This window comes from Neofelis nebulosa, chromosome 7, assembly GCF_028018385.1.
Source record: "Neofelis nebulosa isolate mNeoNeb1 chromosome 7, mNeoNeb1.pri, whole genome shotgun sequence".
Classification (NCBI taxonomy): domain Eukaryota; kingdom Metazoa; phylum Chordata; class Mammalia; order Carnivora; family Felidae; genus Neofelis; species Neofelis nebulosa.
In genome coordinates, this window is record NC_080788.1 from 123,414,135 (window position 1) to 123,441,689 (window position 27,555).

Below are 27,555 nucleotides of genomic sequence, written 5' to 3' on the forward strand. Positions count from 1 at the left end.
TAAGGGAAGAGCTTTCCAGGTAGACGGAACAGCTTACACAATGAATCTGAGCATTTCTCATGTGTTTAAGGGAACAGCATGGACGCCACTACAGCTGGAGGACAATAAATGAAAAGGAATGGTAGGAGAGTAGGTTGGAGAGGTGGCTGGTGGCTGGATCACCAAGGCCTTGTAGACCATGGTAAAGACTTCTGATTTTATTCTAAATATAATGGAGTTGCATTAACAACAGATTTTCACTGGCCTTTGTTCCTGGTTCTTGGGAGAGAGCTTTTAAATCACTGGAGTTTCCAGGGGTGCCTGGGTGGCTCAGTCAGTTAAGTGTCTGACTCTTGATTTCAGCTTAGGTCATGAGCTCACGGTTCTTGAGTTCAAGCCCTGCACCAGGCTCTGCACTGACAGTTTGGAACCTGCTTGGGATTCCCCCCTCCCCGCCCCCACCTTGCTTGCGTGCTAACTTTGCCAAAATAAATAAACGAAAACTTAAAAAAAAAATTCCTTGGAATTTCCAGGAGGAAAAGGAGTATCTTTGCTATTCACAGTGGGCCCTAGGACCACAGCTAAGTTAACGCTAAAGTGATGACTCAGGATATGAGCTTATGAGGCTAGGAAAACCAACTATGTGATTAGAGGGGTTGAGACTTTTAGTCAAGTGGTATTAGCTAAATAAACCCAAGGGGCTGAGTAGGGGGCTAGAGACTGAGTTAAACCATAGGACTAATAATTCAGTCGTGCCTAAGTAGTGAAACTCCAACAAAAAACTGAATGCTAGGTTTGGGAGAGCTTCCTAGGAGGGTGACACATCCTGAGTCCATGGAAACAGGACATGGAAGTTCTGCATTCAGAACCCTCCCAGACACTGCCCTACATGTTGATTCATTGGATGATCCTGATTTGTATCCTTTATAATAAACTAAATTCCTAAGTATAATGCTTTCTTGAATTCTGTGAGTCATTCTAGTGAGTTATGAACCTGAGAGGGTTATGGGAACTTCCCTGAATTTGTAACCAGTTGGTCAGATGTGTGGGTAGCCTGGGAATCTCCCAAACTTGTGGCTATGGTCTGAAGTGAGGGTGATTTGCTTGGAGACCATGCCCTCAACCTGTGACATCCTTGTCGACTCTGGATGGTTGTATCAAAGGTGAACTGCAGTACTGTACATCAGAAACTATAAGAGAAGTGATGTGATTTCTATAGTAATTAGAAAACAGATGGAAGGGGCTCCTGGGTGGCTCATTCGGTTAAGTATCTGACCTTTGATTTTAGCTCAGGTCATGATCCCGGGGTCATGGGATTGAGCCCCAGGTCGGGCTCTGCACTGGGTGTGGGGCCTGCTTAAGATCTCTCTCCCTCTCCTGCTGCCCTCCTCCCTTGCTCCCACTCTCTCTAAAAGAAAAAAGAAAACAGACTGAAGAGGCATGAAAACAGACACAGGGCGACAGGTTAGGAGGCTGCTGCAGTAAATGATGGTGGCTTAGACTAAGGTGGCTGTGATGCAGATGCTGAAAAATGATTTTATTTATTATGACTGTAGCCCTACTATATTTACTATAGGGTCAGATTTAAGATCTCTGAGTGGCTGCATAGTGGCTGCGTTGTACTGCTAGGTATGTCATACTTGATTAACCTGATCTCTTGCTGAGAGAAACTTAGGTTATTTCTCATTTTTTCCTGTTATGAACAATGCTGCAATGAAGATGCTTATACCTATTATAATCTTGTGCAAGAATCTCTAGCTATTCACTCACAATAAACTCTGAACAAAACACAGAATTGAGGTGCCCTAATTTTGTGAACAGATCTATTTTTCCCTCTAAGTTCAAGTATTTCTTCTTCATTTCCTACTTAAAAAGTTTCTTCTTCCCTGACCACAGAAACTAGAAGATTAAAATGGAAAGGATCCTTAGAGATCCTCTAGTTCAGTGGTTCTCAATGTGGATGTTATGGTCAAAAATCCAAATCTCTAGGGAAATCTTGTATGACAGACCCTCTCCCTTTCTCATATGCTCTGGGAAAGTAGGGGAAGCTGGCATGTACTGTCTAGGTGACTATAATCCAACCACCTGAAATGGCTTCTCCAATCTAATTCCTTTGTTTCCCAGAAGAGGAAGCTGAAACACATCACATAATGACAGAAGGAGAACTAGCGTCCTAACTGATTTTCAACCACCAGCAATGTCTGAGACTATCAATTTCTTCCAACCCATGACAACAGAAGACAGGACCACCACATTTTAAATTTTTGCTAATTTACTAGAGAATTAATTAGTAGCTAATTAGTAGAAAAAAAATCTCACCATTGTTTACTGGATGATTTATTAAAGAAGTTCATCTAAACTATCTTAGAAGATGACATTGGGATTTCTGCAGTCATTTGTCTGAAGAAAGAAAAATCAATTACTTGAAAACACAGGCTGGTTTAGCAGCAAACTCTAACCATGATCTTCCTTTAGTTTACTCTCAATTCTAAACAAGATACCATTAAAAGCTTTAAGATGGTTTTTCCCACTGCTCCTGACTTTACCATAGCCTGCAGACCAAGAAGATGTTAAAGGAAAACCAATGAATTTTAGTTTTCCTTTCCCCCTTCAACTTAAGGAAATCTTATTTCCCCTATTAGAAGTAACATGACAATTTCTGAAAGCTGCACTATTAGTGACCCTAAGTCCAAACAACACACAAAACCAGTGTAATGGTTTTAATGGGCTGTTCTAAACATTTCTCACAATTCTCGTTTAATCCTCATGCTATTAAATGAGGAAAGGACTACCATAAGGCATAGAAAGGTTAAGAAACTTGCTCAAGTTTACACACCTAGTTCAAGTCGCAGAGCTGGGATGTGAACCCAGGTGATCAGACTCTAGAACTAGTGCTCTACATCACTGCACCCTTTACGATCTGGCCCTTAATTTTTCTGCTTCATCTTTTGCCAATTCTATCCATGACTTCCAGGAAGCACCTTTTATAAACTACCTCCAGTCTAGCCACCTGAATGGCTATTTCCATATCTTATAAACTATATCTCTGTACCTGTTTATTTTATGTCTCTGCCATCAGCTAACTTACAAATTCCTTGAAAGCAGGAATTGTGTCTTGTCTTTGAATCTCTAACACCCAAGCACAGTATCTGACACACAGTAGAAATCCAATAGGTATTTGTTGAATCAATACATGAACTGTACTCCCACATCCTGTACTACTATTTCACAGAACTTATTCTGCCTTGAATATTCCCTCTTTGCTTAGGCTGCTTTCTCTACCCCAAACAGCTTTTCTGCTCTTCTGACGGGCAAACTCCTAATCATTTTTGAAGACCCAGTTCAAATCAACAGAGAAAAAAGAGGATAAAAGACCCAATTAAAATATGATTTTTTTCAGGGCACCTGGGTGGCTCGTTTAAGTGTCCAACTTTGGCTCAGGTCGCGATCTCATGGTTTCTGGGTTTGAGCCCTGCACTGGACTCTGTGCTGACAGATCAGAGCCTGGGGCCTGCTTCAGATTCTGTGTCTCCCTCTCTCTCTGCCCCTCCCCTGCTCACGCTCTGTCACTCTCAAAAATAAATAAACGTTACAAGAAAAAATTTTAAAAAATAGTAATAATTTTTTCTTCTTTGACATCTCTTTCTTGCCTAGAGGAATTATTTCTTCCTCTGGCCCCCCACAGTATTTTTCTAAACACCTATCATAATACTTTCTAAGCTTCCTTATAATTATTCCTGTTGACACTGAGTTGCTGCCATAGACTATGCATTCTTGAGTAGAAGGACACTGTCCTATGTATCTTTGTATCTCCAATGCTTAGCCTCATGTCTGGTATACAACTAACCCTCAATAAGAATTTGTGGTATGATAGGATGTCTGGCTGGCTCAGCCAATAGAGCATGTGACTCCTGATCTCAGGGTCATGAGTTCGAGGCCCATGCTGGGTATAGAGATTACTTTAAAATAAAAAAAACTGTGAATGAATAAATGGTGATACTACATTAAGGTGCAAATGTTAGTTCTCAAGAGGAATAACTAATCCATCATAAAACTGCTAGTAGCAGTGACTTCATCTAGGAGAGTGGAAACCAATAGCTTTTAGTGTTAATTTTTTCAGAATATCACAAATCTTCAAAGGAACTCACTTTATTTTTTTAAAAAAGATTTTATTTTTTTAAGTAATCTCTACACCCAAAGCTGGGCTCAAACTTACAATCCTGAGATTAAGAGTCACATGCTCTATGAAATGAAGCGGCAAGGTGACCCTGGAACTCACTTTAAGCAGAAAAAGGGCTGAAGCTGAATGAAAATGGACCAGCTGATGAGTAAGGAGGATGAACTTGAGATACAAGTTATAAGCAAATCTTTTTTTTTATGTTTATTTATTTTTGAGAGAGAAAAATAAATGATGAACCTAAAACAGATCTCAGTTTAATATAACTGTCAAAGTGTCTGTCCAAATGTTCCCAGGGGAAAGAAAATAATTGTGCCATATTTGCATGGGAACGAGGGGAAAACACGTCAGTCACATTCACTGAATTGTTCTGGAGTAGTTCCTATAAAGATGTGCAGTGACCTGAGCTGAATACGAACACTTACCTCAGAAACTCTTTGCTCTGTTCCCAGAGGTCTTGGGTCTCTTCTTTAGTCATGTGTTTGTCCAGGTTACACACATTAGGTTTCTGGGAATATAACTTAAGACACTGCTTCACCCAGTGCCACTGGTAACCTGGGAGGAAGGGGTTTGGGATAAAAATAAATCCTACACAAAAGATGGGTGGGGAAAGAAGGAGAGGAGAAAATTCTCCATCAGTTATATTTAGATAATTTATTTTTGTTGACATCCTTATACCCATTACTGTATTATTTATGCCCCATACCCTTTGCTCATGCTTCGTGGCTTCCACATGTATAAGCAAATGTTCTCCTTTCTATCCTCCAATTTTAGAGAAAGGGGGGAGAGAAACAAATTCTTAAGAGAAACAAATATTCCACACCTATCAACCATGTTACCCCTAAGCAAACCTTAGAACTGAAAATGCCAAAAGTCACTCCTCAAATGCACCAGGCATTTATCACTTACAGAGGTGGTAATCCCTTTCGGCAACAGCGGCCTTTGTGGTATCTCAGTGTTCCACCTTGGCCTTTTTTGTTTTTTAATATCTGGCTAACAACGGTTATGTTAAATTCTCAGTTAAAATAATTGGTGTGATTTCTGCCTCCCAATTGAAATCTGACAGAACAGCGAAGAAAGATGATATATACATCTGCTCACATGGCAGGATACCATGTGCTGAAAGGATCACCTGTGCTGAAAGGATCTTCTGTGACCTTGAAAGTAATCTAATGTCGTTTTTCTCCTGGATAAACGAGGAGTAACAATAATGAACAGGAATCCAATGCACCGTAAGGATCCATTCATTGAACATTCAACAAACACATACTATGTACTTTCTGAAACCCCTGGAGACAGGACAGCAGAGACAGTGATGCAGACAATGAATGCCCTGCAGAAGCCTGGCTATTAAGGGAACAAAGGCTGAGGAGAGTCACAGAGGAATGAAGAATTTAAGGGGAAAATTTATGGTTTTTAGGGTTTGGAAAGACCTAAGCATGCTTACAGATTATGAGGAAAGAACCAGCAAAGAGGAACTGGTTGAACACAAAAAGAGGAAAAGAGCAGAGCAAGGTTTTGAAAGCTGGAAGAGGTAAAAGAAAGTGGGATCTTTTGATAAGCCCCCCCCCCAAAAAAAGAAAGAGAGGTGAAGGGACTGGCTTTGAATGGGAGGAGCTTTCCTCCTCTAAAATTGGAGGACAGGAGTGAGAACATTTGCTTCTGAACGTGGAAACCACTTTTGCATTTCACATACAGGCAAAATTCTCCAAATAATTTCAGAGGTGACAGGGGATTGTCAATATTTTGAGGAAAAAAATATGAAAAATACCCCAACAACCTACCATCTATCAGCATTGATTATAACATTCCCCAAAATATCAAAGGAAGAATACCTCTGACTTAGTGACAGGAAAATAAAGACCTCTTTAGGCAGTCCACTCTAGACAACTGTTGATTTCCTTTAATGAATTAAACTTTGCCTTTTAATTTTCACACATTGATCTTAGGTTCGGACTCACAGAGCAACCCCAAATTAGTTTCTTATTCTTCTTCAAAAATACCTCTAGCTTTAAGGCTAACATTTAATGCTCATTTCCTGTGTGCCAGGCATGGATCAAAGTACTTTACATGTACTCACATTTAATCTTCATAATAACCTTACAAAGCTGGTATGTTTTTTCATACATTTTGCATACCAGGAAACTGAGGCCAAGAGAGATTAAGAAACTTGCCCAAGGTCATATTGGATGGTTAGAGCCACAACATGAAGCCAGGTAGCCTCATGTCAGAACCTAGGCCTTAACCAGCCCTTTGTGTGTATGGCAACCTTTCAAATGTTGGATGCTGTCAGGTTCCCTCTCAGGTTACTCTTCCCCAGACTCAATCTTCAAACTCATGACCCTCCCGCTCATTCTTGTAAGGACAGGTTGTGGTTGCTCAGGTTCCTTTATAACAAGCAGAATCCAGAAGTGAACACAATCCTTCTGATCAAGCCTGAATAAGAAGACACTGTCATCTCCCATGTTCTGGACATTACACTTCTATTAAATGCAGCTTACAATGGCAGGGAAGATAAAGTCTCTAAGGACATAATGAGGTACCAACTCACAAAATGTGGCTTAAATGTGAAATCCTAGAAAACCTCAAAATCAAGTATACCCATTTGGACAGCAGAAAATGAGAGTGGGGTTTGTAACTTTGTAGTCTGAACAAACTTTTTGTTCCCGTTTTGTTAAGGGAAAAAGGCACAGCAACAGAGAAACACAGCCTTGAAAACAGGAGGTAACCTTGAAAGGTAAAAGGCAGCCTTCAAGAAAAGTACATAAAAGACTGCTGGTGATGCATGCTCTCATTTACTCAAACTCATGGAGAGCCGTGCTTCTGTACATAAAGCCATCATTTGACATTCATTCATTCATTTATTATTATTATTCTTTTATTTTTGAGAGAGAGAGAAAGAGAGAGAGAGCACACGAGCATGCACACACAAGCAGGGGAGGGACAGAGGGACAAAAACAATCTTAAGCAGGATCCATGCTCAGCACAGAGCCTGACATGGAGCTCGATCCCATGACCTGAGCTGAAATCAAGAGTTGGATGCTCAACTGAGCCACCCAGGAGCCCCTTGTTTCTTCTCTTACACATAACTAAAGTGCATGAGGTCTTTTATAGGAAGTATTGAAGCTCTTATACTGTCCTATGTTATTAACCAATACATCAGTGATCACAATGTAGTAAGAGCTGTAACACAGATCTGGCCCGTGGTACAATGAAAATTAGTATTTCTTTTTAGGATTTTTTCTTGCTGTTAATCCATATTTGAAATCACAGATACAATGTTAACTTTATGTCCTCTCCAAGAAAAAGAATGCCAGGTAAAATATATTTGGCCAAATAAGGCATTTCTGTAATTTCTAAATAGTTCATAATCATTCAACTACAATGTCCCCATGATCCTTAACAAAAAGATTAAAGGTGTCTGGCTGGCTCAAGCAGTAGAGCATGTGACTCTTGAGCTTGCAGTTGTGAGTTCAAGCCCCATGTTGGGAATAGTTTACTCAAAAAATAACAATGAAAACATTACCCATTCTTCATTATCATCTTAATTTCATTATCTGTAAAGTGAGCTACCCAACATTACTGAAGTTCAAAATGCTAGATTATTGGGGCGCCTGGGTGGCTCAGTCGGTTAAGCGGCCGACTTCAGCTCGGGTCATGATCTCACGGTCCGTGAGTTCGAGCCTCGCGTCAGGCTCTGTGCTGATGGCTCAGAGCCTGGAGCCTGCTTCTGATTCTGTGTCTCCCTCTCTCTCTCTGACCTTCACCCGTTCATGCTCTGTCTCTCTCTGTCTCAAAAATAAATAAACGTTAAAAAAAAAAAAAAATTAAAAAAAAAAGCTAGATTATTTAGTCTACTTATTAGGGCTTTTGATCTCATTAACTGTAACACTTTTTTCAAAAGCTCAGCCTTAAGGACAGCAATAAATTTTAAGTTTTTTGTTTTGTTTTGTTTTTTTGGCCATATGAGAACATAGTCACTTTGTGACTAGAGTGACCACTATGAATTAATCTATCATTCAAAGCAGTTCTTCTCCCAGAGTAGGTGCTTGGAGTTGTGGCAGGGAGCCTAGAGTAAACATCCTTATTTTTGATTTGTACCTGGTGTCATTTCCTGCATTGTAAGGTAGGCACTACTGAACCCTGTTCTATCCTGCAGGAATGTTAAATAAACGGAAATTTTAGATGAGACAGAATTTAAAAGGGATTTGAGAGTGAAATATTTCCGTATTTATTTTCACTCTTTGTCTGCATACTTGCTTACAACTCTTCCCCACTCTCTTCACAGCTCTGAAATTAGACAAATGATTACATGATCTTATCTTTTGGGGTCTGCTGCACTCACCAGGATAGCCTTGGAGTCCGTAGGCTTGCCACTTGCTTACTGGCTGAAGTCCTGCTCTATGTGCATCATGGTCACTGACTGAAGACACACTCAGCTGAGATCTGATCACCTGACAGGAAGGAAACAGAAGTTGGAGGGCTAAAGCTACTTTGCAGGTCAGCTCTGAGAATCTCAAATTTCTAAAGTTATTTCCGGTATGAGACAAAATTCAGAGTCTTAAGTCTGGGCTCCTAAACTTAGTTCTACCACTTACTTGATGTAAGACTTCGATAAGTCACTCCTTAGAGCCTTAGTTTTCTCATCTATACACTAACACTAGAAAGTAATATAAAATTAAGCAGAAATGAGAAGGAGGTTGATTTTGGCCTTCAAGACTACCTTTTTGTATGACGCCACACTTTTGTGATTTCTTCTAAGACTCTAAATCATGAAAGGTGTTTGGTGTACTGAAATACCCTTAGTCAAAATGCTGCCCATCTCAGTTCAGGCTATCAATGCTTTTGAGGCACTTATATACAGCTGGTGCTTAAACAGACCAATGAGGAACATCAGGCAGGAGAGGATAAGAGAATGGAGAGAGTGCTCTCACCAGACAGAATAAACGTTTCAGTGAAACACTGGAAACCCTGTTTGCTGAAAGTACGATATTTATTCTTTTTTAGATGAAACTTCAAAATGAAACTCAGAGCTTTTGCCTTTGTGAATTACTTTGAAATTCAGTTTTTCAGGGGCTCATGAAGTTTTCTTTGCATATAAGAGTATCTTAGAGATGCCTTATTAAATTGGTTAAGGGATCCAACATGCAGTCACTAAAGGACATTTACAAAACAAAAACCTTTATTCTTCCACTAATAATAAACTTAGGATCTTGCTTGCCTTAGAATACATCAAATGTTCTCTTCCAAAAAGACAGGATCTCTCATCCTATTAATTTCACCAAGTGTAGAGATTTCCAGAAAAAAATACCAACAAGTGGCTGGTGTAATACCAGTTTCTGTAATAAAATGGCTACCTGGAACTCTGCGAGTCTTAACCAGCTAATTTTTCCAGGTACTGATGTTTTTATTTTAAACATTTTGTAATGATTTCTTAAATAGACCATATTTAGTAATGTACTGTAATTCAGCAACACTCCCATAGTTGAAGTAAGTTTGTGGACCTATTCTCCATGCTAAGCTAAACCAAACCTCGAAGTTTAAAAAAAAGTTCTGCTTTTCCCCTTGCCTATTAGCTGTCACTTTCTCCACTGCTCATCAGTTGCTCTCAGAGCAACTTTCTTTTCCAATTTGCGACTTTCAATCTGTTTTGTACTGGGAAACTAAATACTGATGTTTTTATGTATTCAATGGATAGTGTATTTATTGAATGCTTACTGTTTCAGATAGTGTGCTAGACACAATGTCCTCTTCTCAGGTGGCTTATATTCTAAAAGTATTTAAATACTGCAGCAAAATACAGGCAAAAGGAGCTGAATGAGGGTCTGTCCCATGTACATTATTCTTAGAGTTCAGACTTTCTGTATGTTATTTCGACAACTCTAAGACCATTTTTGCTAACAAATGAAGTTCCTAAAAAGTTCTAGATAAGTATGGTGTTACTACAGCATTCCAATTTTACTGAGAATTATTATTAAGCTTAGAGGGAATGCTCCATCCAGCCATCTGTGGACAACACCAAGGGCAAATTAAGGGATCAGGGATCCTCAGTGTTAACAGCGATTATAAAGAAATTATGCATACTATATACTATAACTGTGATTTTCCGTGTCCCCCTTTATGTTACTTTTCCTACTTAACATGGGGAAAGGTAGAAATAATGCATAGTGCTTGAATCCATTTGCCCTTTCCTTTCAAACGTGGAGAGATGATCTCAATCTTTCAATGCCCTTTTTCTGAGAGGTCCGGAGACGACAGGGACCTATTTTACGGACGACGGCTTAACAAAATCGATCCCTCTCAGTGGTGGGGATATTCGGGTGGTTGTTTTTTTCAAGCTGCAAAGCGCTTCCCTACCGTGTAAGAACACGGTTTATGGGCTTTTACACAAACTGAAGTAGAGATGTAAACGAACAGTTAATGTTAGGAATGAACACCAATTCCCAGGAATTCTCTGAGGCCGCAGCCAGGAAAGGCCGCGTGGAGTAACCCGGCAGCACAGCTCTTCACCGCCAAAGTGTCACTCTTCATGGACAATTCAACTCCGCGCCCACCGAGGCCGGGGATTACTCAATAACACTCAGCGAAAAGAGATGAGGAGAGCTGTGAAGACCCTCAAAAAAGCGAGGTGAGGCGACCGGTGATGTGCGCCGCTCCTCTGTCCGTACCTTGCGGGCATCAGGCTCCGTGCCGCGGGCTGTATGGGCCGCCGAGAAGTCAATGACCGCTCCCAGGTCTGCGGAACCGGGGCGGCTCTGCCGGTAGAAGCGGAAAAGCTTCCGAAAGGCGTCCTCCCCTGGCTCGGCCGCCAACGTCGCTACAGAGCCCACGGCCGCCGCCATCTTCCCCATCTCGTTGCCCGGCCTCTTCTGACCCGGAAGCAGAGTGCCGTGCTCCGGATCCGGCAGGTTCTTCCGGGGTCGTGACCACTGGTCACAGAGGTCCTTAATCTAAAGATGGCGGCTTCAGCGGTGAGGGGAGCTATGGCGCTGCGTACTAGTGCTAGCCGGCCGGTGGCTTTCGTCAGAAAAATTCCCTGGACCGCAGCCTCGAGTGAGTGATGGAGACGTATTAGGGGCGGAAGTTTGAGGCTCAAGCGATCCTCAAAAGCACTGCTTTTGGCGGAGCGCTGGAATCAGCGTGGTAGCTGGATTAAGAGCTGTTGCTCCTGAGCAAGCCAGTGAGCAGAATTTTTTTTTTTTTTTTTGCAATTAATCGGGGATGCGTCTTGAGCTTTTGCGGCACGTATTTAGGGTCTCCTGCCTGCGGGAGTGATTTGGTGGCAGTTCGTTACTTGCAAACGTTAAGATGTACGATTTAGAAGGGACTATTTTGATTATGGTATGGAGGATGGATTCAAACTGGTAAGGTTGAAGGCGGGAAGACGAACTAAAAGGCAGTTTCAGTAATTTAGTCCTAAGAAGAGGATCTGAAATAGTGTAGTGGTAGAAAAGCGGGTCAAATCCACCTATGTTAACAGAACAAAATCAACGGCTTTTCGCGATGGTTTGAATGGGAAAGAGTACGAAATGACGGAAAAGGAAGAACAACTTCCCGGTTTTTAGCGTTGGTGAATATCGTGGTTAGGATGTGGAAGCAGCAGGTTTAAAGAAGAGGAGTTAAAGGTTAAATGTGTTGAGTTTGAGAAAAACCTGTGAGGTCTCCGTCAGCAAGTGGACAGAGAAGATTGTGTAGAGATTGAGAAGTGCCCTTTTAAACATACTGCGCAGGTTAGATTCCACTTCGGCCATTTAATACTTGTGCAACAAAAAAGGGAGGTAATTTGGGAAAAGGGCTCACTACTGTAATTCAGTTTCATCTGTGGAATGGAGTCAGTAATAACTTTCCTCATAGGATTTTTGATTGGGTTAAAATGAGTTTATATGTAAACCGCTTAGACCTGTGCTAGATACATAAGTGCTCAATGAATGATAATCATTTTCATGATTACTGTAATTGAAGCTCAAGGGGAGAGACCTAGGCTGGAGATAGAGGGTTGGGAGTAATCAGTATCGAAATCTCTTACCAACATTGATTTTTGTCAGTTGCAGTTTTGAGAAAATGTTTTTATATTTGCCTACCAAAAATTAAAAATCCATGGTCAGTTTTATAGGTTTTCATGTATCAGGTCATCTCCCTTAAAGAAAAGAATGGAACTGGGATTACTCACCTCTTAGTTTTTGTGGTCCAGGTGTGGGTAGTGGAATGGAAAATAGATCAGTTTGTGCCTCACTTTCTCAATATGTGGCAGGTGAAGATCAAGCCAGTACAGTGTCTTGCTTAGGCTCCTTGAAACTGTGTAAAGGCCTAGGGATTTCATCAGCATCTTGCAGTTGCAGGTGTACAGACCATAATGGGTTGGTTTAAAACTCTTACAAAGAGTCTATGTAACATACAACTTTGAAACATCCTCTCTCAGTTCATTCATTCATTCATTCATTCATTCAGCAAATATTTAAGGAGTGTTTGTGGTGGGCATTGTTCTTGGTGCTTGCAGCTGTTTTCCCTTAACAGTTATAGGTGATTTGGGAAGAGGGTTACCTTCCAGAACTAGTTTGTTTTGGAAGTGAATGTTTTCTAGAACTTTCAATACCTGGTTTAAAACGTGTATATTTAACACTATTTTGTTTATTCTCCAGTAACATGGTCTCTGAGGTCCTGATCTTGACAACTGATTTGACCAACTGGGAGAGCTCTTCAGAAATTTAGTCCCTATGGGTTGCTGAAGCATTACTAGGCATTTATTCATTCATCAAATATTGCCCTACTGTGTATCAATTACTATTGACATAGTGGACTCAACACTCGGGAAAGTTATGGTGTTGTGGTGAGGGTGAGGAGACTTACAACAGATACAGGCAATTGTTGAAGCAGTGAGGTTTAGATGAGCTAGGGGAAATAACCAGGTAATACGAAATATCAATCAGGGAAAGTACAAGCACTGTAGTTCAGAAGAGATCATGTATTTTTGATTTTTAAGATTACTATGCATCTTTGAGGACTTGGGTCAGGATAATAACATTGTTTTGTATTGAGTAGATCCCCGATAAATTAATATTCAGTGGATATATTTGGCTTGGATCTTGAAGGATAATTACAATTTAGGCAGGAAGAGATAGGATTACCGACATAACAAGGGGAAATAACGATAGACAAAGATGGAAATCCACGGGACACACAGAATTTCATTTGCTATACTAGAGAGTAACTATGGGCCAGCAATGGGAAATAAAGCAGGAAGGGTAAGCAGGGTCATCTCAACAAATTTTAAAGTATCAGCTTTTTAACTGAGTGTAAACTTTATGGAAGGCAAGGGCTTAAACAACACACTACGGTTAAATTGTCTTTTGTGTGAATTTCTCACAAGGATTGTTATCCATGCACCTGACACTATGATGAAGATACTCCTCTGCAGGGGATGAAGACTACAGTCAACTCAGCAATTTATCTGTGTGTGTCCCTACACACACTATCCCCAAATCTGGTACATTGCAGCTTTATAGAAATGGTTCTTGACTTACAGTGGTTTCATTTACAATTTTTTGACTTTACAATGGTGCAATAGTGATACACATTCTGAAGAAACTCTGCTTTAAATTTTGATTTTTTTTCCCTGTGCTAGTGATATGCAGTATGATACTCTTTTGTGATACTAGGCAGCAGCAGCAGCAAGATGCAGCTCCCAGTGAGCCATGTGATTACGAGGGTAAACAACTCATAGACTTACTCTGTGCCCTTAACCACCATTCTGGTTTTCATTTTCAGTAGTCAATAAATTACATAAGAAATTCAACACTTTATTATAAAATAGGTTTTGCATTAGATGGTTTTGCCTGACTATAGGCTAATGTAAGTATTCTGAGCATGTTTAAGCTGGCTAGGCTAGGGGTGCCTGGGTGGCTCAGTCAGTTAAGTGTCCGACTTTGGCTCAGGTCATGGGTTCAAGCCCCATGCCAGGCTCTGTGCTGACAGCTCAGAGCCTGGAGCCTGCTTCAGATTCTGTGTCTCCCTCTCTCTGTTCTTCCCCTGCTCATGCTCTCTCTCTCAAAAATAAAAAAATAAACAAAAAACTTTTTTATGATGTAGGCTAGGCTAAGCTATGCTGTTCAGTAGGTTAGGTGTATTAAATGCATTTTCAACTTAGGATATTTTCAACTTACAATAGGTTTATCAGCTGTAACCCCATCATAACCTGAAGATCTGTAGTCAGTACCATAGCTGCTTCCTAAATCTTAAGGCTTCAAGGAAATGCAAAGTAGCTCCTGTTCACAAAATGTTTGGGAACTCTAGGCCCACTTTTGGTTTCTACCTACAATCTAGGATGAAAGATACAAAATATATTAACTCCTTTTTTGTTGTTTGTTTTTAAGTAATCTCTGTGCCCAACGTGGGGCTTGAACTCACAACTCCGATTTCAAGAGTCACATGCTTTACCGACTAAGCCAGCCAGGTACCCCAAAATACATGAACTACTTTTAACATGTTTTCTCTTCCTATACAGGTGAGCTGAGAGAACACTTTGCACAGTTTGGCCATATACGAAAGTGCATCATACCTTTTGTGAGTATTCTCTTTGAAAAAAAAGTTATCCTTTCATCCTTGATCCTCAAATTTTATCCTCGAATTCTTGAGTTTTTGTCAAAACATATCAACTTGTATGACTTTCTAATGAAGTAAAAGCTGTTCAGAGTCTTTATGGATAAAATTATGGGTGATACGGATTAAAAAGTAAAAAAAAAAAACTGATCCTGCACATAACAAATTATCACAAATGTAAGGACTCAGAACAACAAACATATGTTATCCACAGTTTCAGCAGATCAGGAACCTGGGCATAGCCTTACTGGGTCCTCTGCTCAGGGTCTCATATAGTTGCAGGCCAGGTGTCAGCTGGGGCTTTGGTCTCATCAGAGGCTCAACTGGGAAAGACTGATGTCCAAGATCCCTCAGGTTGTTGGCAGAATTCATCTTTGAACTGTCGGACTGAGGTATCTACCTTTTTGCTGGCTTTCAGCTTGTAGGGACTACCTGCAGTTCCTTGTTACCTGGGAGGTCTTTAGGCTCCCCCAACATGGCAGCTTACTTCTTCAAAGTCAGCAGAGGAGTTTCTCTGTCTAGTCTGTTAAGTTTGTCTTAGAACATAGTCATGGGAGTGGCATCCCATCATTTTTGCCATATTCTTTTGGTTAGAAGCATGTCACAGGTCCCACACACCCTCAAGGGGAAGGGGTTATACAGAGGGTAACTTGGTGGGACATGTGTAGATCACAGGGCCATCTTTGAATTCTGCCCACTCCAGTATTATAGTAAGGACTTGATACTAAAGGATGATTTTATCTGAAAATTAATTGGTGGAGGGGCACCTGGGTGGCTCAGTCGGTTAAAGTGTCTGACTTTGGCCCAGGTCATGATCTCATGGTTCATAGGTTTGAGCCTTATGTCGGGCTCTCTGCTGACAGCTGAGTCTGGAGCCTGCTTCCAATTCTGTGTCATCCTCTCTCTCTGCCCCTCTCCTGCTCATGCTGTCTCTCAAAAATAAATAAACATTTAAAAAAAATTTTTTTTCAACTGGTAGAGAATATCTGTTTTTTTTTTTTTTTTTTTTTTAAATTTTTTTTTCCAACGTTTTTTATTTATTTTTGGGACAGAGAGAGACAGAGCATGAATGGGGGAGGGGCAGAGAGAGAGGGAGACACAGAATCGGAAACAGGCTCCAGTCTCCGAGCCATCAGCCCCAGAGCCTGACGCGGGGCTCGAACTCACGGACCGCGAGATCGTGACCTGGCTGAAGTCGGACGCTTAACCGACTGCGCCACCCAGGCGCCCCTAGAGAATATCTGTTTTAATCTTTATCCTTATTAAGTTGAATGCCTTTTTTCTTTTAGTATTTTTATATTTGTTATATTTCCTTTAAAAATTTTAATGTTTATTTTTGAAAGAGAGACAGAGCACGTGCAGAGGAGGGACAGAGAGAGGTAGACACAGAATCTGAAGCGGCTCTAGGCTCTGAGCTGTTAGCACAGAGCCTGACGTGGGGCTTGAACCCACGAACTATGAGATCATGACCTGAGCCGAAGTCACATGCTCCCCGAACTGAGCCACCCTGGCACCCCTCCTTTGCTTTCTAAGGAAGGTTTAGAAATTAGTTTATGAATTTGTTTTGCTTTATTCTGGGCTGTATTTTTCTGTGGGCTTTCTAGAATTACTGGATTTTTGATGGTGTGATGTGAGTACACACAAAGTTTACAGGTGCTTCACTAAAACTGCCCCTTTTTTCCTCATGACACTGAGAAGACTATGGTAAAATATCAACTTAAAGAAATTTAAATTCTTAACTCTTAATGTTTGTTGCTTTCCAAGGATCTAAAAAATTACTCCTATCTAGTGCTAGTGAGGGTGTAGGGAAGCTGGCACTGAAATTGCTCAGAAGTTTACTTCATTTCTGAAGGGTAGTTTGGTAAAATCAAAATCTAGAATTTGTATTTGCTTTGATCTAGCAATTCCATTTTTAGGCATTTATTCTGCAGAAATGGTGTGGTTAAGAATGCTCAAAGCAACATTGTTCACTAATATAACTGGAAAGGGGCGCCTGGGTACTCAGTTGGTTAAGCGTCTGACTCCTGATTTCGGCTCAGGTCATGATCCCAGAGTTCTGAGATCGAGTATTGCATTGGGCTACGCGATGAGCATGGAGCCTGCTTACGATTCTGTCTCTCCCTCTGCCCCTCTCGCCTGCTTGCACTTTCTCTCTTTAAACTAAATTAAAAAAATAGTAATATTACCAGAAAGAACCTAAATGTTTATCAATGGGATTAAATATTCATTGATAAAATGGAGTTTTTTATACAGTTGATTAAAAGAATGAGGCACATGTATTACTGACATGAAAATGTTTCTATAAGCTTAAAAACTACAATTTTACAGAGTATGAAACTTGTGTTTTTTGAAGAGCATTAAAAAATTTTATCCAAAAATAGTAACACATTTTTCTTGGTTCCCATTTCCCTCTTAGAAGTATAAATAAAATAATTTAGGACCTGGAGTTAACAGGTTTAGATTTAAACAAAAGAAAATTTTGATTCTTGGTAAAACTAAATAAAATGTAACAGGAAAAAAGTTTCTGGTAAACAAATTCATGTACTCAAGTTAGAAATCCAGGTTCCTATCTTAGATACACAGTACTTAAGTTTTACACAAACCCAAAACATTTTTTTCAAATGTTTATTTATTTAGAGAGAGAGAGAGTGTGTGTGTGAGGAGGGGAAAGGCAGAGAGAGGTGAGAGAGAATCCCAAGCAGGCTCCACATTCAGTGTGCAGTCTCACGACTGGGAGATCATGACCTGAGCTGAAATCAAGAGCTGGACACTTAACTGACTAAACCACCCAGGCTCCCCCCACACACAAAATTTTTAAAGCTTTTACAGCAATGGTCATAAGGAGATAGAGGAGAAATTGTATCTTTCTGAGGTAAGGAGTGAATCACTGGGACATTACCAGAAACTTCCTGCAGTCTAGATTTATACTTAAAAAGTCACCTTTTAGGAGTGCCCGGGTGGCTCAGTCAGTTGAGCCTCAGACTCTTGATTTTAGCTCAGGTCACGATCCTAGGGTCGTGGGACTGAGCCCTATGCTTTGTGCTGAGCATGGAACCTGCTTAAGATTCTGTCTCTCCCTCCATCTGCCCCCCTCTCCCACTATTTCTCTCTCTCAAAAAAAAGTCACCTTTTAAATATGGGGGCAACTTCTAAGAATTTGGTTTGGGGGTGGTGTGGAGCACAACATAACTTTGTAACAAGATTGATGATGATGATGATGTACACTGAGTGAATAGACATCTTTGTATCTGTTCTTTTTATTTGGGTGGGGAGGGGCAGAGGGAGAGAGAGAATTTTAAGCGGGCTCCATGACCAGCACAGAGCCCAATGGCAGGCTTGATCTCACAACCTTGAGGTCATAACTTGAGCCAAAATCAAGAGTTGGATGCTTAACCGACTGAGCCACCCAGGTACCCCTCGTCTTTAAATAGCAGGGTGCTTCGAAGCACACCAGAATCTTTTCCACACGTGCTGATGTATAGGTTGGATGATAAGCACTCTTGTCCTATGCACAAAGGGAAGCACCTTGAAGTCTGGAGCTAGGTAAATAAGGGTAATACTGTATATATTTTTTCTTTTTTCCTAGTTTTCATTAGGAATAGGGAGTATGTGATTATAATGTAGTAGTGGTGATGAGAGTAATTGGTCTCCAAAATTACCAGAAATGCACCTAGATTTTGAGGCTTAATTAATTTTTTAGTTTCTAGAAATGAGGAAGTTAGAGTACTGTATTTATGTGATTAAAATTTCCCTTATTTTAGTGTGGTTTGTATCTTGAATGACAAAGAAACTTTACTACCTATATGTTACTTCTCCAGTGGCATCAGAAAAGCAGAATGTTAAGATTAACACGGCAGTTAACCCTTTGGTAACTGAGTTTTTCAACATCTTTAATAATGTCTGTTATGCCGTTTTGGCAGATGAAAAGTTGGTAGTTTGTTTTGGAGCTCATGGAAACGTTTTTCAAGTTCATGATTAATCTCTTCCTAAATTTTGAATTTTTAGGACAAAGAGACTGGGTTTCACAGAGGTATGGGTTGGATTCAGTTTTCTTCAGAAGAAGAACTTCAGAATGCACTACAGCAAGAAAATCATATTATTGATGGAGTAAAGGTAAACATTTTTCTGTATAATGTCGTGAGCTTTCTATATATCAGTCAGTAGGTCAAAAGTATGGAATGACAAGGTCTTTGGGAGATTTGTAACTAAGGTTTCCTTAATACTGGTTAAAGAATGGTGGTGGTGGGAGAGTGCCAGTTCTAAAATGTCTGGGGAGGGTAGTACAGGAAGACCCTTTAATGGTTAGCAAGGTGTATCTAACATAGAGCAGTGGGAACTTACTTACAAGGTAGGGAGACTGTTGAAATCCTGGCTTTTCCACTTACCATGCAACCTTGGGTCAAACCGATTTAGTTTTAAGAGCAGGGAACAAATAACATCCTCTTGACTTATTGCTGCTGACTCCATAATAAAAAGGCAGTCTTAAAGTGGCAGTTTTCAGTCAGTTGTAATGTTTTTGCAGATACTGTCTTTCCTTACAATGCTTATTTGATTTTTCTCAGCTCCACATTCAAGCTCAAAGACCAAAAATTTTGCAAGGGGATCAAACATCTGATGAGGAAAAAGATTTTTGAGACTGTTACTACCTATTAAATAAAGTAAACAAAATTGAAAATTTTGTCTAAATGTTTTTATTTGAAACAAGTAGTTGCACCAAGCAAGAGCTTGCTTTCCCCACTCCAAATGAAAACCGAGCTCAGGAGGGGCAGGCGTCATTTGGCAGGACAGTTCTAGTATGTGAACATCCTTCTACTCACTGTGATTGGGGCAACTGTATTCATCAGCAGTCCTTCTTACACAAAATATTATCCCCAAAGTACTAACATCACACAAAAGGAAGTGGTCTTAATTTCATGTGTGGGGCAGTATGTTCTATAAATGCCAAAAGGTAGGAGAAACACAAACACAACCCACTCTTTAAAAAAACTAAATAGTTCAAAGAATTTTCCACCCCCCCCCCCTCACTCCCGTAATAAAAAGTAGTGCTGGGGTCTGACACCCAGATTTGGTTTTTATCCTGGCCATTTACAAAGTGTTTCCCCATCTGACTTGCATCATTAGGGTTATGGACAAAAGTTCATTCACTTTGAAGAACGGTGTATCTACTCCTTCCTCCTCTTCTTGCCTTCATGCTCATGTTCCTTGGGGCGGCTGCTGTCTGAGGGTCTTTTAGAGCCACCGTGCTGTTTGGCTTCTTCCAAAAACTTGTCTAAACCAAAAGGATCTTCCTCAAACTGAACTGGTCCTTCTCGGCCTCTCTGCCTACGGTCTGAACCAGAAAACTCCTTATCGGGAACAAATCTAGGGAAAAAGAAAAAGGACTATGAACCACTTTGTTTTCACTAGTGCAAACAGTGAGACTGAGCTGTCTGCCTTGGTACCTGTTGGTCTTTATTCTGGCTTCTAGGTCATCACCATACATGTCCTTGTCCAGGTTTTTACTGGGCCTGTAAATATTCTGGGCCATATCTTTACCACCTCTCCAGGCTTGATCATAAACATTGTAAATTTCATCTTCTCCACCTGCAAAACCACTGTCCATACCCTGTGGAACAAGGACATTAAAAGTTCACATTTTCAGCAATCTGAACTGCAAATTAAAATGATCTTCATTAAAAAAAGTCCATAAATTTTCATTCTTACCACCTTTGGTCCTTAGATTAAATACAGTGCTAATTAACAAGTCTGACTACTTTAGTGAAGTAGTCATTAAAATTGGGGGATAGTAGTATAAACAGGTACTTGACAATTTCAATTTTACAGACAATGGCAAAAAGATGAAAGAATTGTCAAGTACCATTTACCTGATGTCACTCACTGATTTATTTATCATGTAACTTCTATGCCCAACATAGGGCTTAAACTCACATCCCTGACGTCAAGAGTTGCATGCTGTATAGGCAGGCATCCCTGTATGATTTCATTTAGAATAGGGGCACCTGGGTGGCTCAGTTGCTTAAGTGTCCAACTTTGGCTCAGGTCATGATCTTGCGGTTTGTGGGTTCAAGCCCCACATTGGGCTCTGTGCTGACAGCTTGGAGCCTGGAGCCTGCTTTGGATTCTGTGTCTCCCTGTCTCTCTGCCCCTCTCCCATTTTCACTCTCTCTCTCTCTCAAAAATAAATAAACGTAAAAAAATTGTTTAGAATAAATGTCACAGCCCTTAACTCCCTGAGAACATCACTGTCTGTCTGTCTGCCTGCCTGCCTGCCTGTATCTATCTATCTATCTATCTATCTATCTATCTATCTATCTATCTATCTATCTAAGAGAGAGAGAACATGTGCTGGGGAGGGGGCAGAGGGCGAGAGCAAGAATCTTAAGCAGGCTCCCATGACCCTAGGATCGTAACCTGAGCTGAAATCAAGATGCTCAACTGAGTCACCCAGGCACTCCAAGAACAATCACTATTATAGCAAGAGACAATAAGGCTCTTAATGAAAATCCTAAGACAACAAGGAACTTGCTTCATATATTTGAATGGTTCCTTACTACGGGATGTCCTTTTTTAGGAAAATTTTTATTATAACTTTGAAATAATTTAAGTTTAAGCTTGTAAGAGGTGACAGTCATAAATATTTACTTACATGAAACTTTCATGCCTAACCCCTTTGCTCAGCCTGGTAAATTACCACAGCATAGTGTTTAAGAACACAAACTTTGAAATCGAGACAGCCCATGTTTTAATCTTCTATCAGTTTCTAGCTAAACCTGTATGTGTCTCAAACATACAGAGGTGGTAACAAATAGTATGAAGTCATAGGGTTTTTTAAAGGATTGAAATAATACAAGTAAAAGAACAATGCCAGGAATGTAAAAAAGTACCTAATAAGTTATTAAACTAAAAGAACTTACTCAAATGTTACCTTCAAATCTCCCTGAAGCCTCGGAGTCAATAAACTTTTCTGTTCCATATCCCAGTAGAACTTTATTTCTAGGTCTATATTTTTATTACAGCCTGCCTTGTCCTTATTTATATACATATATGTATTTTCCAGTAGACTTGAAGGTTCTTTGAGGGCAAAGCACATCTATCTTTGATCTAAAGGTCTTATGTCTGTAAATAATCAATGTTGGGTAGATTAAAACATAAAGATACTTCTTCAGTCCTAATGTGTCCTAGCTAGTTAATAACAATAGCTTCTAGGAATCAGATTTCCTGATAGCTAGTTTAGCACTTAAATTTAGTTTTTTAGCTTCATCTTTTAAAGATCTCAAGTTTATGTGATTCTATAGCATTAAAAAGTTGTTTTGTTTTTTTTTTTTTCAAAGATCAACAAAAAACCAAAAGAGATAGTTTTGTAGGACACTGGGTCTATTTTAGAAATAAAAGACCAATATATTAGGTTTTTTTTAAATCACCTAATTTCTTTCATTTTCTACTAGTGTCTTAAATCTTAGCCAACTGTAAGAGGGCAAAATCAGAGTTGTTTCATCTTACTTGCATCAAAGATCAAATAAGATAAAGCAGCTAAGTTATAACATAACTTGTAATATTTATTTCTCTCATTATGCCAGCATACCTTACTTAGATTGATCCAAATCTATGATACGTTAATTTTCTTTTCCCTGAGGACTGTATTCGTATCAACACTTAAGACATGCTATTTCTAAATTCCTTGTACCTTGGACTGGTTGAAGAGCCTTTGGTCATACTGAACTTCATTGGATGTCCGAGGATTGGGTACACCAAGAGCAATGACTTCGCTGATATCTCGATTTTCATTTCTCTGCAGTTTTGACCTGTTTTGAAATATAATGTTGCTAACTGAAAACTTTTCACAGACAAGCTGAATTTCAATTTCAACCTAACCAATCTCAGAAGCAAAGTTAATGAATATATCCTGTTCAGATCTTGTGAACATATATTCCCTGATAATGCATAATTGGGCTGGCAGTCCTTACAGCACTTCAGAGATGTGATTATTAGAAGAGGTGGGGTTTTACAATCAGGCCTTTCTGTTCAATGAAAAGAACTGTCAAGAGACTCACTCTAGACATGAAATGTTTAATACAAGAAATCACCTTACAAAAAAAAAAAAAAAAAGGAAGAAAAAAAAAAGAAAAGAAATCACCTAACAGAGCATGCTGAGATAGAAAATTGCTAGTCTATATTTGCTATTATGCGAGGGTTGGACGGGGGGGGGGGGGGGGGGGGGGAGGGGGCCCACTGGATGCAAATTAGATGTATCCTATGAATCACTGTCAGTAAGCCAGAATCAGTTCTTCACCTGAACCACATTTAGTAATTTTATCCTATAAGAATTTTGAGAAAAACATATCAATGACTGGATTACTCAGTATGATTTTCCATATTCAGATTATCTTAATTCCCCTGCTGTTTCAGTATGTATGCAATCTATATCATAATGAAACCATGGTAACTGTCATCACTTATTTTACCAGAAACTCAGGTCTGTCAATCTATTTTTTTTGAGAGACAGAGCGCTACTTTTTTTGAGAGAGAGAGAGAGACAGTGGAAGCCGGGGAAGGGCAGAGAGAGGGAGACACAGAATTCAAAGCAGGCTCTAGGCTCTGAGCTATCAGCACAGAGACCGAAGCTGGTCTTGAACTCATGAACCATGAGATCATGACCTGAGCCGAAGTTGGATGCTTAACCAACTGAGCCACCCAGGTGGCCTGAAACTCAAGTCTTAAAATGATTTCTATAGACAACCTAATTTTCACCCAGTCATAAGTTTACAGTCTTTCTACATTATCAATTCTCATAACCACTTTACTGTTTTTAAGGGCCCAATTTATCTACAGAGCCATTTTAATTTTTTACAGCTTAGGAATTTCAGAGCAAGAGTATCATTAATTGTGCACTTTCACATTTCATTCCACTCTCTTCTACACCGCTATTATCCACAATTTGAAATTCAGATTTTCTGCTTCTCCAGGGCTTCACTTACCCAGGGAGATGAGCTATGCCATTAAATAACAAAGACCACCACCAGCAGGAATCTTCTTTTTCATGTTTAGTACATGACTTGAAAAAAAAATGGATTTATCAATAGCTCACAAAATGATGAGAGTGTGGAAAACTGCTCATATGGAAAGACAATGTTTCATAGTTGTATTTAACCCTCACTCAGAATTCAGGCCTCAGCCTTTGGTGAACCATAAACTTTACCAATCCCTACTTTAGTCCAAGTCCCCATGCAAATATTTTGTTTGTTTCACGCAGGTCTGTACTTATTAACAGTGCTCTGGTCCATTTTCCCAAGTAATTTTACATGGTAGCTCTGTCTTTGAATTTTAATAGAACTGCTCATGAGAAGAGGCTGATTTTCACTTCTCAAAATCTGCTCTTATCTGCCACCGTACTCGGGACAGTCCTCTGCATGTAGGAGTATCTCAATGAAAGCACAGAAGCTTTGGAGCGCCTGGGTGCCTCAGTTCATTGAGCATCCGACTGTGACTTAGGCTTCGGTCATGATCTCACGGTTCATGAGACTGAGCCTCACATCAAGCTCTGTGCCGACAGCAAGGAGCCTGGTTGGGATTCTACCCCCCCCCCCCCCGCCCCCTCCCCAACTCACGCATGTGCGCGCTCTCTCTCTCAAAATAAACATTAAAAAAATAATTTTTTAAAAAGTACAGACGCTTATTCTCTGCCTGGAGGAACAGGCACATAATGTTGGTCTCACCATTTAAAATAGGAAAAGAACAGACCAGAACAGTCCTATCTACTACCTTCACAAACATGATCTGAACTCCCTTTTCTATATCCCTCTGTCATTCGCAATTCTAGCTTATTCTATACATCTACAGGGTGATAAGAAAGGATTACTTCCAGGGACAGTCAATTCTTCTTCTAAGAAAAAGTAAATAGTTTGGTGTGAGAAAATAGTGCTGATCTAGTAAGTTATCAAACTAAAAAGGAAAGGCAGAGAAGCAAAACTGGGCCCAGTGGACTAAACCTTCTCTCTAAAAGGTTCAGAAAAGCCACTCCTCATAATTCGTATTTATCTCAAATAGCACCTACCTCTTATCAGGAGCTGCCCTGGAAAGATTCCGGTCGTGCTGTCTCTCTTTTCGCCTATCATGCCGGATTTCATCCCTCTCACGTGCCTCCCCATCCTCTGTGTGAACAGAGTTGAAAATTACTTCACCACTATGTTACCCATTAATATCTGGAACCAGAGAATATTCTTTAACCTATGACAAAAAATTCCATGAATTTCTTTATAGTCACATTCAACCCTTTTAACTTACTTGCAATTAATTTAAATCCAACAGTATTGATCTAATTTTTTAAAGTTTATTTACTTATTTGCGGGGGGGGGGGGGTGGGGGGGGCAGAGAGAGAGGGTGAGAGACAATCTCAGGCAGGCTCCATGCTCAGCGCAGAGCCTGACTTGGGGCTCGATTCCCGAATGTGAGATCATGACCTGAGCTGAAATCAAGAGTCGGCTGCCTAATTGATTGAGCCACCCAGGCGCCCCAGTTTAATTTTTGAATGTGAATTCCATAATTATGCATGCAGCTGCAGTGCTTACAGGTAAAGTATACTGATGATGTCTTTAACTTAACTTGAAATGCATCAAAGTTGTAAGGTGAATTGACGGATGGATACAGATGGGTAGACAGGTAATAAAGCAAATTTAGCAATGTTAATTGTGAAAAAAAAAGTTAACTGTAGAATCTAGGTGGTGGAGATATGGTTGTTCATTGTATAATTCTTTCAACTTTTCTGTGTGTGTGTGTGTTTTTTTTAAGTTTATGTACTTATTTTGAGGGAGAGAGAGAGCGTGTGTGCGCACATGATCACGTGAAAGGGGCAGAGACAGAATCCCCGGCAGGCTCCACATTGCCAGCACAGAGCCTGATGTGGGGCTTGAACCCACAAAATTCGAGATCATGACCTGAGCTGAAACCAAGAGTTGAATGCTTTACCGACTGACCCTTGATTTCAGCTCAGGTCATGACCCGAGGGTCATGGGTCTGAGCCCCACGTTGGGCTCCCCTTGAGCACAGAGACTGCTTAAGATTCTCTCTCTACCCTGGCTCTGCACCTCTCCCCTGCTCGCTCTCTAAAAAAATAAAAAATAAAAAATTAAAAAAAATTAAAATTGTCATATTAAAATTTCAGGAAAAAAAATTATGTGTAAATGTACCCTTGTATTTTCAAAGACTGGCTGAATAAAGAATCTTGCTTGTGGTCCACCGCAGCTGGCTGCGTCTTGATCTCTACCTATGGTGTTCATGTCTATCTTCACCTTCTCTTCTCTCTCCAGTCTGAAGGGACACAGTGTGAGCATGTGCTTTGGTGGAGCCAGCCTGTCTGGATTCACATCCTGTTCCTACGACAGGTTAGCAATATGACCCTGTGCAGGTTACTCTACCACTCTGAGCTTTAGTCTCCTCTGTAAAACAGTGACAGTCCTACAACCACTGCATGGGGTCGCTGGAGGGAGTGTATAAGGCAGTACACGTAAAGTGCTCAGAGTAGTGTCTGCCATAATAAGCACTCAATAAACGTTAGTTATTAGTATCTGGCAACACTTTTGTCAAAATTTTAACTAATTCTTCAAAAATCATTCTGTGCCTTCTTATCCTCACCAGTGTAGAGAACTTAGATACAGGGAAAATCTTCTAATTACCTTCAGTGGCTAAGTATATGTACAACAAGCAGGTTTTTATAACTTGCCTTATTAAGTCATTCATATATGATTCAAGGGTACAGATCACTACTTATAATCCTGGTTCTTTCTCTACAGCTGAACTCTGGACTCCTATATCCAACTGCCTGCCTGACACCTCTATCTTAAACTTAACATGTCTATAACTAAACTCCTAATCTTTCCCTCTCAAACCTCTTCCCCTGCAGTCTTCCCAATATTAGTAAATGGAAACTCATTCCCTCCCAACTGCTCATGAAGTTCTGGAAATAATCCCTGACTCTTCTCTCATACCTCTACGTAACACATAAACAAATTTTAACGGCTCTCCCTTCAAAACACATCTGTATCCGACCATGTTTTCCCTACCTCTCGTAATCTCTCATCTGGATTACTGCAACAGCCCTCCAAATGGTTTCCCTGCTCCTCCACATGCCCATTCCACAGCCTGCTCATATATGGCATATTGTGCTGCTTTGCTCAAACCCTTCAAATGCTTTCCTTGTTATTTGAAGTAAAAGCCATGTCCTTAAAATGGCTAAAAGGCCACCCATGATCTGGTCATTAGTCTTCGTATTTACATTAACTACTCTGACACCTTATCTACTACTCAGCGTGCTCCAGTCCAGCTACACTGGCCTCCCTGCTTTTCTTTAACACACCCAGTATACTCCCAAATCAGGGCCTTTGCACTTGCTATTCCTTCTGTCTGGGATGCTTTTCCGCAGAGTAAGACTCACTTCCTTACTTCCTTCAAGTTTTTGTGCTAATGTTACCATCTAAGAAGTCAGGTCCATTCTGACTATCCTTTCCTTCTGGTACTTTTATCCTCCTTGCCTGTTTTATTTTTCTCCACAGAGATTATTATTATGCTATTGTTATTAATCATCTAGTAATGATAAGTAACTTTTTTGGTCTGTTTACATTCACTGCTATACCCTCAATTTAACTGAAAACCTTGTGTCTAGAAGAGAACCCTGCATATAGTAGATGCTCAATATGCATTGAAGGAATGAATAACTGTACTAGTCTAGGATTGATTATTTGAAAAAAAATTTTTTTTAATATTTATTCACCTTTGAGAGACAGAGCACAAGTGGGGAAGGGGCAAAGAGA

At 40.1% G+C, this 27,555-nt stretch overlaps 3 protein-coding genes across 3 annotated transcripts in view; 1 reads left to right on the forward strand and 2 right to left on the reverse strand.

Moving 5' to 3' along the window:
• ALKBH1 (alkB homolog 1, histone H2A dioxygenase) overlaps nucleotides 1-11,040 on the reverse strand; it is a 28,309-nt gene extending 17,269 nt beyond the window's left edge. The window contains exons 1-3 of the mRNA XM_058739857.1: nucleotides 10,825-11,040; nucleotides 8,502-8,610; nucleotides 4,582-4,744 (exon numbers count right to left, since the gene is read on the reverse strand). Of these exons, the coding sequence (XP_058595840.1) occupies nucleotides 4,582-4,744; nucleotides 8,502-8,610; nucleotides 10,825-11,007 (455 nt within the window). The 5' untranslated portion in view covers nucleotides 11,008-11,040. The remainder of the gene's footprint in view (nucleotides 1-4,581; nucleotides 4,745-8,501; nucleotides 8,611-10,824) is intronic.
• A 22-nt stretch (nucleotides 11,041-11,062) lies between these two features.
• Nucleotides 11,063-19,427, forward strand: SLIRP (SRA stem-loop interacting RNA binding protein). The gene is made up of 4 exons (XM_058739858.1): nucleotides 11,063-11,209; nucleotides 14,658-14,716; nucleotides 18,758-18,865; nucleotides 19,315-19,427. The coding sequence occupies exons 1-4, from the start codon at nucleotides 11,113-11,115 to the stop codon at nucleotides 19,384-19,386; spliced, it is 336 nt and encodes a 111-aa protein (XP_058595841.1). The 5' UTR covers nucleotides 11,063-11,112; the 3' UTR covers nucleotides 19,387-19,427.
• The window catches only part of SNW1 (SNW domain containing 1), a 32,952-nt gene continuing 24,817 nt past the window's right edge, over nucleotides 19,421-27,555 (reverse strand). Inside the window, exons 11-14 of the mRNA XM_058739849.1 lie at nucleotides 24,804-24,900; nucleotides 22,437-22,554; nucleotides 20,194-20,357; nucleotides 19,421-20,113 (exon numbers count right to left, since the gene is read on the reverse strand). Coding sequence (XP_058595832.1) covers nucleotides 19,915-20,113; nucleotides 20,194-20,357; nucleotides 22,437-22,554; nucleotides 24,804-24,900 — 578 coding nt within the window. The 3' untranslated portion in view covers nucleotides 19,421-19,914. The remainder of the gene's footprint in view (nucleotides 20,114-20,193; nucleotides 20,358-22,436; nucleotides 22,555-24,803; nucleotides 24,901-27,555) is intronic.

Excerpts from the sequence above, each read along its gene's own strand:
- SLIRP (XM_058739858.1), top strand. The coding sequence starts at position 11,113 with ATGGCGGCTTCAGCGGTGAGGGGAGCTATGGCGCTGCGTACTAGTGCT. Across the intron at positions 11,210-14,657 it reads TCCCTGGACCGCAGCCTCGA|GTGAGCTGAGAGAACACTTT; the intron begins GTGAGTGATGGA and ends CTTCCTATACAG. Across the intron at positions 14,717-18,757 it reads GAAAGTGCATCATACCTTTT|GACAAAGAGACTGGGTTTCA; the intron begins GTGAGTATTCTC and ends TTGAATTTTTAG.